General features: G+C 41.0%; 1 protein-coding gene across 4 annotated transcripts in view; it reads right to left on the minus strand.

Annotated features, from left to right (window-relative positions):
* LOC106567205 (lysine-specific demethylase 5B-B-like) overlaps positions 1-14,854 on the minus strand; it is a 40,038-nt gene that overhangs the window by 15,125 nt on the left and 10,059 nt on the right. The window contains exons 4-16 of one of the 4 annotated variants that reach the window (XM_014136222.2): positions 13,858-14,028; positions 12,533-12,589; positions 12,069-12,269; positions 11,725-11,824; positions 11,361-11,461; positions 9,249-9,407; positions 2,981-3,100; positions 2,711-2,869; positions 2,350-2,531; positions 1,972-2,134; positions 1,740-1,859; positions 1,445-1,639; positions 910-1,091 (exon numbers count right to left, since the gene is read on the minus strand). In XM_014136222.2, the coding sequence (XP_013991697.1) occupies positions 910-1,091; positions 1,445-1,639; positions 1,740-1,859; positions 1,972-2,134; positions 2,350-2,531; positions 2,711-2,869; positions 2,981-3,100; positions 9,249-9,407; positions 11,361-11,461; positions 11,725-11,824; positions 12,069-12,269; positions 12,533-12,589; positions 13,858-14,028 (1,910 nt within the window). Of the gene's footprint in view, positions 1-909; positions 1,092-1,444; positions 1,640-1,739; positions 1,860-1,971; positions 2,135-2,349; positions 2,532-2,710; positions 2,870-2,980; positions 3,101-9,248; positions 9,408-11,360; positions 11,477-11,724; positions 11,825-12,068; positions 12,270-12,532; positions 12,590-13,857; positions 14,029-14,854 lie in introns of all 4 variants that reach the window. The other 3 variants (XM_014136224.2, XM_014136223.2, XM_014136221.2) reach the window with 3 other exon arrangements.

Here is a 14,854-nt window from a genome sequence, read left to right on the forward strand (position 1 = left end):
CAAACCATTTCTGTATGGACCTCGCTTTGTGCACAGGGGCATTGTCATGCTAAAACAGGAAAGGGCCTTCCCCAAACTGTTACCACAAAGGTGGAAGCACAAAATCTTCTAGAATGTCATTGTATGGTGTAGCGTTAAGATTTCCCTTCACTGGAACTAAGTGGCCTAGCCTGAACCATGAAAAACAGCCCCAGACCATTATCCCTCCACCAAACATTAGTTGGCACTATGCATTCGGGACAGGTAGTGTTCTCCTGGCATCTGCCAAACCCAGATTCGTCCGTCGGACTGCCAGATGTTGAAGTGTGATTCATCACTTCAGAGAACTTGTTTCCACTGCTCCAGAGTCCAATGTGGTGGAGCTTTACACCACTCCTGCAGACGCTTGGCATTGCCCATGGTGATCTTAGGCTTGTGTGCGGCAGCTCCCGATAAACAGTTACTGTGCTGACGTTGCTTCCAGAGGCAGTTTGGAACTCTGTAGTGAGTGTTGCAACAGAGGACAGATGATTTCTACATGCATCAGCACTCTGCAGACAAACTGACTTGTTGGAAAGGTGGCATCCTATGATGGTGCCATGTTGAAAGTCAGTCTTCATTCAGTAAGGCCATTCTACTGTCAATGTTTACTATGGAGATTGCATGGCTGTGTGCTCGATTTTATACACCTGTTAGCAACAGGTGTGGCTGAAATAGCTGAATCCACTAATTTGAAGGTGTGTCCACATATTTTTATTTATATAGAGTATTTTTGTTTGAACGTTCGACAACATTGTGCCCTGTTGAATGCACCCCGGGACTCACTTCAGTGTGGAAAAGGGAGAAAAAAATTGGTGGAGATTAAAGCCAAACTGGTGTGCTGTGGATAGACTTGATGCGTCGGAGGACAAGACATGAGACATGACTCACTTCAGTGTGTAGTTGGTGAGGGGGCAGGAGCAGAGGTCCTGGATGTGGTGGAGACAGACCAGCTGGCCGGGGCTGCAGGGGCAGGTGATGGCAGACAGGAAACAGGTGGTCCTACATTTGGCACACTGTCGCTCATCATCCTGCAGGAGATCGTATTCCGCCTGCTCACAATGCAACACCCCCTTGGGTAGAAAGACACAAACACAATCATGTTATAAACGAAGACCCGAGAGACGGGGGAACCAGACAGCTGTTCTCCTTAATTGGAGTGAACAATATCTCATTAGTGTTTGATAAGCCTCTAAAAATGCATACATCAAAATGACCTGTTTAGGTCTCGTTGCTCTGCCTATCAAAATAATATATTGTGATATATTATGACCTGAAAAATACAGAAATATAAAGCAATGATATAATATTACTCTAAGAATTGCTTATTTTTTAGAAGAAAAAAATAATATTTTGATTAATTGATTTGAAAAGTGAAAAATCAATGTATTTTCACATATATCTGTCGGTTGTCGGGGCACTTTACCATCTTGCGGACTTTATCTCGTAGGTCCTGTTCCTCTCTGATCATATCCTTCATATCCTTCTGGACAGCCGACGCCAGGACCACATCCAGACTGTTGGCCTTGGAGGCCATCTTGCAGATCATCTCGTCGTGGGAGAAAACACAGTACCGATGCAGCAGTCTGTAGTGGTCAACGCATTGGCGGCCTAATGCCATCTGAGATTAACCAGAGAGAGACTATATTAGTAAACAGTCGACTTAACATAAACTAACCCCTGCAATATAATATCAATGAGGAAGCCAATGAGTATCTTACCCAGTCCACAGTGCAGAAGTTGACAGCCTCAGCGAAGTTAAAACCTTGGTTGAAACCACTGTGATAGGCTCTGGGGAAAGTAATGACAAACTCACCAGCACACTGATTGGTTCTGTAAATCTGGGGACACAGAAAATATCGCTTTCAGACTGATTTCTCTGTTACTGAAATGACATAGTATTCTATGGAAATACGTGGGTGTAAGTCTAGTTACATTGAGAAAGACACTTACCGGAACCCCGTAGGACATGAGGGTGTTGGGGTTCATGATGGTGACCAGCTGGTGGAGGAGATCTGGCTGAATCTGAAACAGCTCTGGAGCTAGTTTCTTCATCACAGCCTCCAGCTGTTCTGCAGCAAAGCCAGGTGCTCCATACCATGTCTTCGGTTCCCCCCTTTCAAAAACAAACAGAGCTTGAGTCGGGAACATCACGCAAATAAGGTATCCAAGGTGATATTAATAGCTTGAAAATATTGTCCTGACTCCATATAGAAAATGTGGAAAAATAAAAAGAATTACTGATCATAAGCAAAATGGCACTTTGTACCATGTTACTAATTACTTCATTTCAACATCCCTAAATAAAGAGTGGTTGGTCAACATCAGTACCAGTGCAGGTAGTTGATGGAGTAGCTCCAGTGGTCCTCGATGTGCCAGCAGAAGGAGGAGAAGCACATGCCTACATAGAGCCAAGGTAGCGTCATCCCACAGATGTCTGCTGTGACATGAGTCAACACTGACGGGTCCATCATCGCCATGTTGTTCAGGTTCCAGCCACACTTCAGGTACTTCTGTAAGAGATCATGAGAAAGAGTTTAGCCATTTTTTAAATCTATTTTTATTCCGATTCAAAATGGTACATTGGCAAGACATTAAAATTGAAAGACACGTTTTGCCATTATATCGTGAGTCTAGTGTGTGATACACTGAATTGGTTTGGTTACCCATTAATTTGAATACAGCTGCCTACCTCATCCTTTTCTGAAACCTTAAATCTTCCATTCTTGATGGGGAACCCGCTCCCAAACTCCTTGGAGGCTATATCTGCTCCGTACTCCACTGTGACGTCCTCTTCGATGGTGCTCACCAAGCGCCAGAACTCTTTTTCCACCAACTCTGTGGGAACCATCTGAAACAAACAATACACATTTTTTAAATGCCATTACATGACAGTTGTGAATCAATTACAACAGGTCAAAATTGTTAGACCTTCCTTAATGATTAGACACATTCTACTTACATGAACTGGCATGTTGAAGTAATCAGATTTGAAGGAGTCTGCCATTTCTCCAAAAGCCCGCAAAGAGTAGTCCCTGTATGCTTGCTCAAAGCCAAATGCCTCCTGAGGTTTGCTGCACTCCTGTTCAAAAGAAGAAGAAAAAAAGGGTAGAAATCACACCTTAATAACAGTTTTCTTTTCACAGACAAACGCATTCGGTACTCCGCATAGAGCTTTTCAATGGCTTTTTGAGGAGGAGTGGAAGTGAACACTGGAATGCAAATAACTTGCATTTGTAAACAACAGCTGTTACGTTGTGGCTGCATGGATAGTAAGGTTAGCAGCAGGAGGTGGTGACGCTAGGATGATGTATAGCACACGGTTAAGTTGTTTATCATGGCGGTCTATCCTACATAGGGTAGACAGCCATCAAATATATATATATTTTTTAATGACACAAAAGTTAGCTTGATCTGCTAAAAACAACATTAGCTACCTAACTAAGCTAAGCTAGCTAGCTAATGAACAGATTTCCAGTCCCAAAGAGAGAACTATGATAATACAAAAACACAATTGCAACGAAATATCAAATTTTATATCACTTGAGAATAACAAAGAAAGTCGTAGTCTAAATTTCCATGTTTCCTAACCTCAGATACAGAGATCAGAGATACAGAGATTAAACATTCCGTTTGACGGTTTTATTTCGTTGTCACTTAGTCTCTCTCACTTTGTCTGATGATATTGCACAGATTTGCAACTGATGTCCTTGATCACTGGCGTGGGTGTAACAATCCCTGTATGGCTGACATAGGACGCAACCCCTGTCCATAACAGCACTTCATACCCACAAAGCAACATCCATTATCCTACCAAAACCATGATCTTGGTCGGGCTAGAGCAGTGGTTCCCAACCTTTTTTGGTTTCTGTACCACCAAGTACATTTTGCTCTGCCCGGAGTACCCCTGAAGTACCCTCAAAGTACTCCCTCATATAAATTTGTCCAGTAAGCCTATGGTCTCAGGAGTCTTCTCATATACCCCCTGCGGATAGGCCAAGCCCCCCCCCCCAGGAGTCCTATTAACCCTGGTTGGGAAACACTGGTATAGAATAACAGTACGTTAGGTCTCAGAGCAGGTGACATCACCACACTATGCCTACTAGGGCTTTGTCTCACTTTGTCTTTCCTTGATTACTCGCATCATATCTCCTCACCTGTATTTTATCACAATTGTATTGGAGGTGAAGGTACCTTCTACTCCAATGGGTTTTGAGCAGGAGGCGATGAGAGCAATCTAGGAAGGATGAACTGAGAAAGAGCCTAGCACTCACCTGTCAACTAGCTGTGCTACACACTCACCCCTCAGCTGCTTCAACCTCAGCAGCCAGCAGAGCAGACTGTGTGAACTGAGTCAACCCACAGAATACATTTGGGGGGTATTTAATTCTGCTACATTGGCCCAGATCACACAGTTGGCGGCTGCGTTGTACTGTCGGTGGTGTAGGAGGTGAAAAGGGTGTGACTGTAGCAGAGGTGAGCTGAAGGTGAGTTCGAGTAGCAACTGTGATGTGATCCCCCTGAGACTCGAAGAGGTGTCTCTTCCTGTCTATCATAAATGTATCTATATTTTAATACCGTAAGCATCTCAGCTGCGGGAGGATCTCCTGCAATTTTGGGCCAATTTGCTCCATTCTGTCCTCCTCCTCCTGTGGTTGGCATACTAGCTTCAAGTATAATTTAATTAGGGTTTACGTCCCGGCACCGGGCAGCCATATGAGGATGAAACTCATACATTACATGGCTAATTTGCAGCTCATATAAAAGTGACCCTTCTCTCTTGCCTCCACTATCCATGCTCTACACTTTTGGTTACAGCAGATGAGATTATTTATTGTATGCATGCCCAATGCAGACATATGATGGGATTAATATTGGCCTCGTGGGTATGTCTAATGTACATGTGACTTCTCATTCCTATACTGAAACAGGATGAGCAAACCCTCACCCATTGTTTACATTTTGTTGAGACGCTTTCTCCATTTTAAATGATACTATTAGAAAAGCACTCACATCTGAGAAATTGTATGTGGGAATAATTTGATAATTTATTCATACTGGCAAGATCAGTGTGTGGGTTTTTATTTTTCATCTAACCATGTTGAAGGTTACCAGATTTGATTTCTACTGCTACTGTATATGCCGTGATGAAATGGATTAGTGCGAGCCCTACCCTTGTAATGAAGGTAGGCCATAAGGATAACATACACAGGAGAGAGACATTACTCGCAAATATCACTATCATGAGGGTGTGCAGAAAGTTACATTTTAAGGTTCATTTGGTTGAATTAAAATACAGCTTGCTTGAAATAAAGTTGCAATTTGTGTGCTTCATGGGGCGACAGGTAGCCTAGTGGTTAGAGCGTTGGACTAGTAACCGAAAGGTTGCAAGTTAAAATCCACGAGCTGACAAGGTAAAAATCTGTCGTTCTGCCCCTGAACAAGGCAGTTAACCCACTGTTCCTAAGCCGTCATCGAAAATAAGAATTTGTTCTTAACTGACTTGCCAGGTTAAATAAAGGTCAAATTAAAAAAATGTAATGCATCATCCTGGTGTAATTAATATGCAGTTCAACATTATCACCACAAGATGTCAGCGCTAGCATTTGTATTATAGTTTAGCTTTACTACACGTAAACAAACCACTAGCAAGGTCGCGTAATGTGAAGTCTGAATACATGCCTAGAACAAACAAGGGGTTCAATAAAATTACAGTATGTATCTTAATTGAAACTAAGTGGGCAATACACCTGGGTAAAATATAGTTGCGTTTTGGAGACGAAGCAAACGAAGAGCTAGGAGACAGATTAGTGAGAGGGGAAAGAGGCTGATAGTGGGGTAATTGCTGCTGCTAGCTAACTTCTGATGTAAACAATGTGTCCATTAATCATTGGACTCGTATGCTAGCTACATTTAGTTATATAGTTGGCTGTTGTGAGAAATTCATATAACTAGCTGGTTAACAAGGTAAGCTGATCTTTCTCTACCTTCACATCACACTAGTTCTGTGGTTATTTGCTGTGCTTGCCAAATGTAGCCAACACCACCACCAGAGCAAATGGATAATAAACATGAAATAAATGCCTGATTATTTTGTTTACTGGATCTGGTAGTAACAAGTCTGTTTGTTCTGTTTTTTGGTAGGATCAAGAACAATGATCTTGTCATTTTGTACAATTATGGCATGCTTCAGCGCTGGCTGTTTATATGGGAACCTCTTGGTTGCGTGTGCATATAGAATGTGTTATTGACAGTTGAAAAGGTCTATAGCTAACACATATCGGTAACACTAACAACTCTGGTACTCTGTAGAAGTAACAGCGCTGAGCACATTCATATTATACCCTCACAGGAGCCAGTACAGACTCTGAACTGTGAAAGTGGTTATTTATTTGATCTTCTATACATTTTTTAGGGGGTAGATCAGCTTTATTATTGCAGATAGATTGTGGCTTCCATCAATGTAATAGTCTGCATAATTTCCAATCCCCCATACATGTTTTTTGTAAATATAGAATATATATACAGTGCATTCCGAAAGTTTGTCCCCCCCCCACCTCAATCTACACACAATATCCCATCATGACAAAATCTGTTTTTGCGTTGAAATTTGTGCACATTTATTTGGAAAATTATGAAATATTACATTTACGTAAGTATTCAGGCCCTTTACTCAGTACTTTGTTGAAGCACCTTTGGCAGCGATTACAGCCTTGAGTCTTGAGTATGATGCTACAAGCTTGACACACCTGTATTTGGGGAGTTCTTCCCATTCTTCTCTGCAGATCCTCTCAAGCTCTGTCAGGTTGGATGGGAGCGTCGCTTCACAGCAAGAACATCCAATAGTCAAAGGTATATGAAATACAAATCCTATAGAGAAATAGTCCTATAATTCCTATAATAACTACAACGCAAAACATCTTACTTGGGAATATTGAAGACTCATGTTAAAAGGAACCACCAGCTTTCATATGTTCTCATGTTCTGAGCAAGGAATTTAAACGTTAGCTTTTTTTACATGGCACATATTGCACTTTTACTTTCTTCTCCAACACTTTGTTTTTGCATTATTTACATAAAATTGAACATGTTTCCTTATTTGAGGCTAAATTGATTTTATTGATGTATTATATTAAGTTAAAATAAGTGTTCATTCAGTATTGTTGTAATTGTCATTATTACAAATAAATAAATAAAATCGGCATCGGCTTTTTATGGCCTCCAATAATCGGTATCGGCGTTGAAAAATCAGAATCGGTCGACCTCTAATATGGACAGTACCAAAACAAATTATTTAATGATTCTGTCTCTTCGCAGCAAAATCTGCAGCGCTGGGATGTTTGTATCCCCTATTGTATATAACATTCTATTGGTTGCAAGAATTTTGTATAATAATTTATATTGAAAAACAAAGTTGACACAATCTATATTAGAGATCGACCGATTATGATTTTTCAACGCCGATACCGATTATTGGAGGCCCAAAAAAGCCGATACCGATTATTCGGCCGATTTTATTTATTTATTTATTTGTAATAATGACAATTACAACAATACTGAATAAACACTTATTTTAACTTAATATAATACATCAATAAAATCAATTTAGCCTCAAATAAATAATATTTTGCGTTGTAGTTATTATAGGAATTATAGGACTATTTCTCTCTATACGATTTGTATTTCATATACCTTTGACTATTGGATGTTCTTATAGGCACTTTAGTATTGCCAGTGTAACAGTATAGCTTCCGTCCCTCTCCTCGCTCCTACCTGGGTTCGAACCAGGAACACATCGACAACAGCCACCCTCGAAGCAGCGTTACCCATGTAGAGGAAGGGAAAAAACTACTCCAAGTCTCAGAGCGAGTGACGTTTGAAACGCTATTAGCGTGCACCCGGCTAACTAGCTAGCCATTTCACATCGGTTACACCAGCCTAATCTTGGGAGTTGATAGGCTTGAAGTCAAACAGCACAATGCATTGCGAAGGGCTGCTGGCAAAACGCACGAAAGTGCTATTTTGAATGAATGCTTACGAGCGTGCTGCTGCCTACCATCGCTCAGTCAGACTGCTCTATCAAATCATAGACTTAATTATAACATAATAACACACAGAAACACGAGCTTTAGGTCATTAATATGGTCGAATCCGGAAACTATCATCTCGAAAACATAACGTTATTCCTGTTACATTGCACAATCTTCAGTGTTATGTCATAATTATGTAAAATTCTGACAAATTACCCAAAGTGTTGCATATACCCTGACTGCGTGCAATGAACGCAAAATGACAATTTCACCTGGTTAATATTGCCTGCTAATCTGGATTTCATTTAGCTAAATATGCAGGTTTAAAAATATATACTTCTGTGTATTGATTTTAAGAAAGGCTTATGGTTAGGTACAGTCGTGCAACGATTGTGCTTTTTTCGCAAATGCGCTTTTGTTAAATCATCCCCGTTTGGCGAAGTCGGCTGTCTTTGTTAGGAAGAAATAGTCTTCACAGTTCGCAACGATTTTAAGAAAGGCATTGATGTTTATGGTTGGAGCAACGTGTACCTAAGCGATTATATGCAACGCAGGACAGGCTAGATAAACTAGTAATATCATCAACCATGTGTAGTTAACTAGTGATTATGATTGACTGATTGTTTTTTATAAGATAAGTTTAATGCTAGCTAGCAACTTACCTTAGCTTCTTACTGCATTCGCGTAACCTCGTGGAGTGCAATGTAAAGCAGGTGGTTAGAGCGTTGGACTAGTTAACCGTAAGGTTGCAAGATTGAATCCCTGAGCTGACAAGGTAAAAATCTGTCGTTCTGCCCCTGAACAAGGCAGTTAACCCACCGTTCCTAGGCCGTCATTGAAAATGAGAATGTATTCTTAACTGACTTGCCTAGTTAAATAAAGGTCTAAAAAAAAAAATAAAAAAAAAAAATATATATAAATCGGCCAAATCGGCGTCCAAAAATACCAATTTCCGATTGTTATGAAAACTTGAAATCGGCCATTCCGATTAATCGGTCGACCTCTAATCTATATGGCACTATTTTTTGGTTCTTAAATTAAACTGGTTTTCTTTTTTTATTTATCACAATTTTCTTTAACCAATTTTGGTCTTTAATGCAAGGCCAACAGACAAGTTCCTTACCTTCTCCCCCTTCCACTTGCCTCTTCCATTTGAATGTGGTTATTGGTGTGATGAGGTGACTAGACATCACTACTCACTTGAGCCAGGCACTTGGGGCACCTCCAGTCTCCTTTGGGGATGTCGTGTAGAGGGGGTATGAGACAGAAGGTGTGGTAACTAGCGTCACAGCCATCACACAACAGAAGACGATCCTCGTCACTCCCGCTGCCACACACCAGACACATATACAGGTCCACCTACAGAAGAGGGGGGAAGAAAGTTGTTTAATATAAAACTAATGAATAACCAAAGGGAGTACAATTCAACTTTTGTTCACATAATCACATTTTTTCAACTTCCTATACACTACCGGTCAAAAGTTTTAGAACACCTACTCATCCAAGGGTTTTTCTTAATTTTTATATTATTTTCTACATTGTAGAATAATAGTGAAGACAAACTATGAAATAACACATATGGAACCATGTAGTGACCCAAAAAAGTGTTAAACAAATCAAAATCTTTTATATTTGAGATTCTTCAAAATAATCACTGTTTGCCTTGGTAACAGCTTTGCACACTCTTGGCATTCTCTCAACCAGCTTCACCTGGAATGCTTTTCCAACAGTCTTGAAGGATTTCCCACATATGCTAAGGACTTGTTGGCTGCTTTTCCTTCGCTCTGCGGTCCTACTCGTCTCAAACCATCTCAATTTGGTTGAGGTCAGGTGATTGTGGAGGACAGGTCATCTGATGCAGCACTCTATATCTCTCCTTCTTGGTCAAATAGCCCTTACACAGCCTGGAGGTGTGTTGAGTCATTGTCCTGTTGAAAAACAAATGATTGTCCCACTAAGTGCAAACCAGATGGGATGGTATGTCGCTGCAGAATGCTGTGGTAGCCATGCTGGTTAAGTGTGCCTTGAATTCTAAATAAATCACAGACAGTGTCACCAGCAAAGTACTCCCACACCATAACACCTCCTCCTCCATGCTTTACGGTGGAAAATACACATGCAGAGATCATCCATTCACCCACACCACGTCTCAAAGACACAGCGGTTGGAACCAAAAATCTCCAACTTGGACTCCAGACCAAAGGACAAAATTCCACCGGTCTAATGTTCATTGCTCGTGTTTCTTGGCCCAAGCAAGTCTCTTCTTATTGGTGTCCTTTAGTAGTGGTTTCTTTGTAGCAATTCGACCATGAAGGCCTGATTCACAGTCGCCTCTAAACAGTTGATGTTGAGATATGTCTGTTACTTGAACTCTGTGAAGCATTTATTTGGCCTGCAATTTCTGAGGCTGGTAACTCCAATTTATCCTCTGCAGCAGAGGCAACTCTGGGTCTTCCATTCCTGTGGCGGTCCTCTTGAGGGCCAGTTTCATCATAGCGCTTGATGGTTTTTGCGACTGCACTTGAAGAAATGTTCAAAGTTCTTGAAATGTTCCGTATTGACTGACCTTCATGTCTTAAAGTAATGATGGACTGTCATTTCTCTTTGCTTATTTGAGCTGTTCTTACATTTTACATTTGAGTCATTTAGCAGACGCTCTTATCCAGAGCGACTTACAGTAGAGTGCATACATTTTATTACATTTTTAAATACTGCCCCCCCCGTAGGAATCGAACCCACAACCCTGGCGTTGCAAGCGCCATGCTCTACCAACTGAGCTACAGTGGGACCATAATATGGACTTGGTCTTTCACCAAATAGGGCTATCTTCTGTATACCCCCCTACCTTGTCACAACACAACTGATTGGCTCAAACGCATTAAGGAAAGAAATTCCACAAATTAACTTTTATCAAGGCACACCTGTTAATTGAAATGCATTCCAGGTGACTACCTCATGAAGCTGGTTGAGACAATGTAAAGAGTGTGCAAAGCTGTCATCAAGGCAAAGGGTGGCTACTTTGAAGAATCTAACTTGTAAAATATATTTTGATTTGTTTAACACTTTTTTTGGTTAGTACATGATTCCATATGTGTTATTTCATAGTTTTGATGTCTTCACTACTATTCTACAATGTAGAAAATAGTAAAAATAAAGAAAAACCCTTGAATGAGTAGGTATTCTAAAACTTTTGACCGGTAGTGCATGTTACACAAAAACATGTCAAATGTGTTCTGGTGTAAATACGTTATACTGTTGATAATCAATTTCAGAGTATTCTCTCTCAAAAGAATGGATTAAAGCCACACTTACTACACTCACTGCAGGAGGTGGGGCATCAATACTTGTTTTTTTCTTATATCGAGACTTGTTTTTGTCTGCCTCGCTCACCGGCTCGATGGGTTCTTGTTTCACTAGAATGGGAATGTCTTTTTATGTAAAGAAAAATTACATATGATGAGCATAATGAGGAACATCAGAGGATTTAACTAATGAATTACCCATGGTGTATCTTATACCCTAGCCTGAACATCATACATTAACTTCCAATATTCACTCTTAAAATGCATGGCCCAATACATGGATTGAGTAGTATACAAGTGTATAGATATTGGCACCGATCACACATATTGTGTCAACCCTTCTGTGTTTAAAGTAAAGCCTTGTTAGTACTGACCTGGCTCGGGCTTGGCAACAAAAGAGCCCATCCTCCTCCTCAGATTTGGTCTGTTGTTTTCACAGGGTTCAGTTCCTGGTTCTGTCTTCACACAACCTGACTGTGGGTGGAGAAATAGAGTTCTAGTTAACTACAGTAAATACCACTAATGATCTTACAAAGTTTATATGCAATAGAGAGAAATGTGCCAATGCATTCATGAATAATTGAGAACACCCATAAGGCTTTAGGCAAATTACATTCAAATTGGCTTTCTTATGCAACTCCTCCATTTTGTGACTTAAGGATTTGAAGGGGATAGAGTAAAGTAGATGGTTACAGGGTAGCTGTGCAATCTGAATTACTGGTTTTAAGAGGAGTTCTTCTGACAAGTGTGTGTGGCTCTGTACGACAAGGGCATCCACCTCAGCTCTCATCCGCTTTGCTCTGTGGGCGCTGTTGCAGCAGGACTCAGTTGGCTCAACAAAGTGCTGCCTCTCGGTCAAGTCAGGGGGTTTACACTCCTTGTCACTCGTGTCAACTGGCAGGGTTGGCTCCTGGACAAACTGCAGGCATATACAATGTAATGTTATACAATACATAGATAATCCATTACAAAATGTAGAATAAACGTACAACCAACAACAAATCAAAAGACATGGCACACATCTATGGCAGCAAGGACACCCAGACTATGGCAGCGGTGCACAGACAAAGCACTATGAGACCATTTTAAACAATGAATGGTTGTATTGCAGTCTAACATTTCTGTGTAACCAAAAATGTGCTATCTGTTAATTCTTAGATAATAACCATGAGGCAGACATACCGTGTCAAGTTCAGGAGCAGACACTAAACGCATCAGCTTGGATGCAAGCTCTGGTGCCTAAAGCAAGAGAGAGCTTCCAAAGTTAACAACAACGACCCAATCTATGTTCACTCTGTACGCTTTCTCTACAGTGTTCAATAAATGTATTCAATATTGAAAACGATCCTCACTAGACATTAGACAAACATACTTCCCGCATAACAGCAGTAAAACTATGGTTGAACAGTGCTCAACTTGCCTACAGATGAGCCAACCAAGCGCTTAATAAAGCATTAGCTGATTCATAAAGCTCTGAGTGCAATGTGAATAGACAGACAGATTAACCATGAGTGTTAGGCAGGGGTTGGAACCTATTCAGGGAACAGAACCGAAAACCAGAAAATAATTACATTTTTTGAGGAACAGAACCAGAACTGAGAACGAAAGTGGTCTATACTGTTCTGGAACAGAAACATTATTTTAAAAGCATGGGAACCAGTTAATAATGTTCTGGTCCTTTCCCCCCCCCCACAGTCCCACAAAAAAACGCAACTCAAACTTTTTTCAGTGTCTGCCTGCCAGCTGAAAATGTTTGGCAGTGTGTGTGTGTGTGTGTGTGTGTGTATAGGCTACCTTCCCCTCCCTCTGAAGCATGCATAGTCTACTGCAGCTACTGAAATTTGAGGTGTGATTCAGAAATCAATGCTAGTTAAGGATACTATAGTCTTCCTGTTTCACAATGGATGTATTAACTACAAAAAGGTAAGACGTATTTTGAATTTGTTGCCGCTCTGCACACACAAGCTTGTTAGCTAGCTCTGGTCTAGCTCTTGAAACCTCTAGGCAGCATTATGTGTAATGTATTGGAACCGAGAGTCATGACCAAGGGCTAGCTCTGGTCCAACGTTAGTTAAGCCAACTCTCTGAAGTTCAAAGACATTCAAAGTTCCTTCATAGAAGTCGCTCGTCAGTAGATATAATTCTGTGGGCCTAATTCAGATTGGCCTAATGCAAGCCATAACAACAAGATGGCCAGCATGTCATGTCCAGCACTCTCCTCACCCGCAAAATTTTAGTTGCATGTCGCACACTACACTTGTCTGTCCAATGCATGTACATAGCTTGCCCGCTCCATAGAAAGCTGCTCTATCCATTGGTCAACTAATTTAAAGTTGAGTGAAATGTAAAGAAGAACGATATAAACCGTTACTTTTTGGGGGTTTGAATTGGTTCAGAACTTTATTTTGCTGGTCGGAAACAGTGGAATGGAACGTAAAAATATAATGCTTATGTTCATAACGAAACGATTGGAAAATAATTGGTGTTGGGGCATCTGTCCAACTTACCAGGAGGTTGGCTCCACTCTGGAAGAGGTTGTAGGGGTAGAGAAGTCTCTCATAGTGTGACCGTAAGTGAGAGCCAACAGCCTTGCCAGGAGCAAAGCCCATCTTAAGCGCAATCGCCGTCCAACGTCTATCGCGACACACAATATCAAATCCGCCCTCATCTGCAACATTCTGAAATAAAATGTATAAAAGTTAGGTAGAGTCAGTGGATTCTGTGCAATGCTATCTAAGATGGAATAAATGTATAATAGTTTGAAACAACGCTAAACACTAGTGTCATGACGTTGCCCTCTTTGAGTACAGCGAGCACAGTTGACCCCCCTCACCCTCTACCATCCCCCTACTTCTGCACCATCTCCCTCTGTCTCCTACACCCAGGCTGCTGTGGTCAGAAGGCGGTCGTAAATTCCAAAGGGAATGTCCTGCCTCATGGCCCCAGTTTTGAGACAGAGTGAGGTTTCATACAGAGACAAAGGAATTCTTCCACCTCACAGGACGGGGGAACCGAACGACATTTATGTTCTGGAGAAGGTATAAAAGATCGGTGAAGAATCCAGCTACGAACTGGTCTGTTTGGTACAATGTTGTGAAACTCAGAGACAATATTGCCATATTACCATAATAATGTTTATATAATAGCCTCAGCTATGGGACTTACATCTAAATGGTTGTATCAACTGAATGAATAAGGATAAACCTATTTGGAATATGTTGAGATGCTATGTACTGATGTTAATGTGACAGAATTGTATTTCTGTTCAAAGCTTAACTAAGTCACCGGCACGCCCCCAGGGACACAGACAGGACAGGGCGTCATGTGACAGCCTTTTCTACATTCAGTATATGAACCCCCACCCAGGGTTTCTTTCTTTAGACCAGCTTACCTCGAGAAAAGAGGGCTAAGGTTTGACCATGCATTCCTCTACTGAACTTTAACCATACCACGTGGTTAACCTGTTTGGGCTAGGGGGCAGTATTGAGAATTTTGGAAAAAATA

Source organism: Salmo salar, chromosome ssa13 (assembly GCF_905237065.1).
Source record: "Salmo salar chromosome ssa13, Ssal_v3.1, whole genome shotgun sequence".
Lineage (NCBI taxonomy): Eukaryota > Metazoa > Chordata > Actinopteri > Salmoniformes > Salmonidae > Salmo > Salmo salar.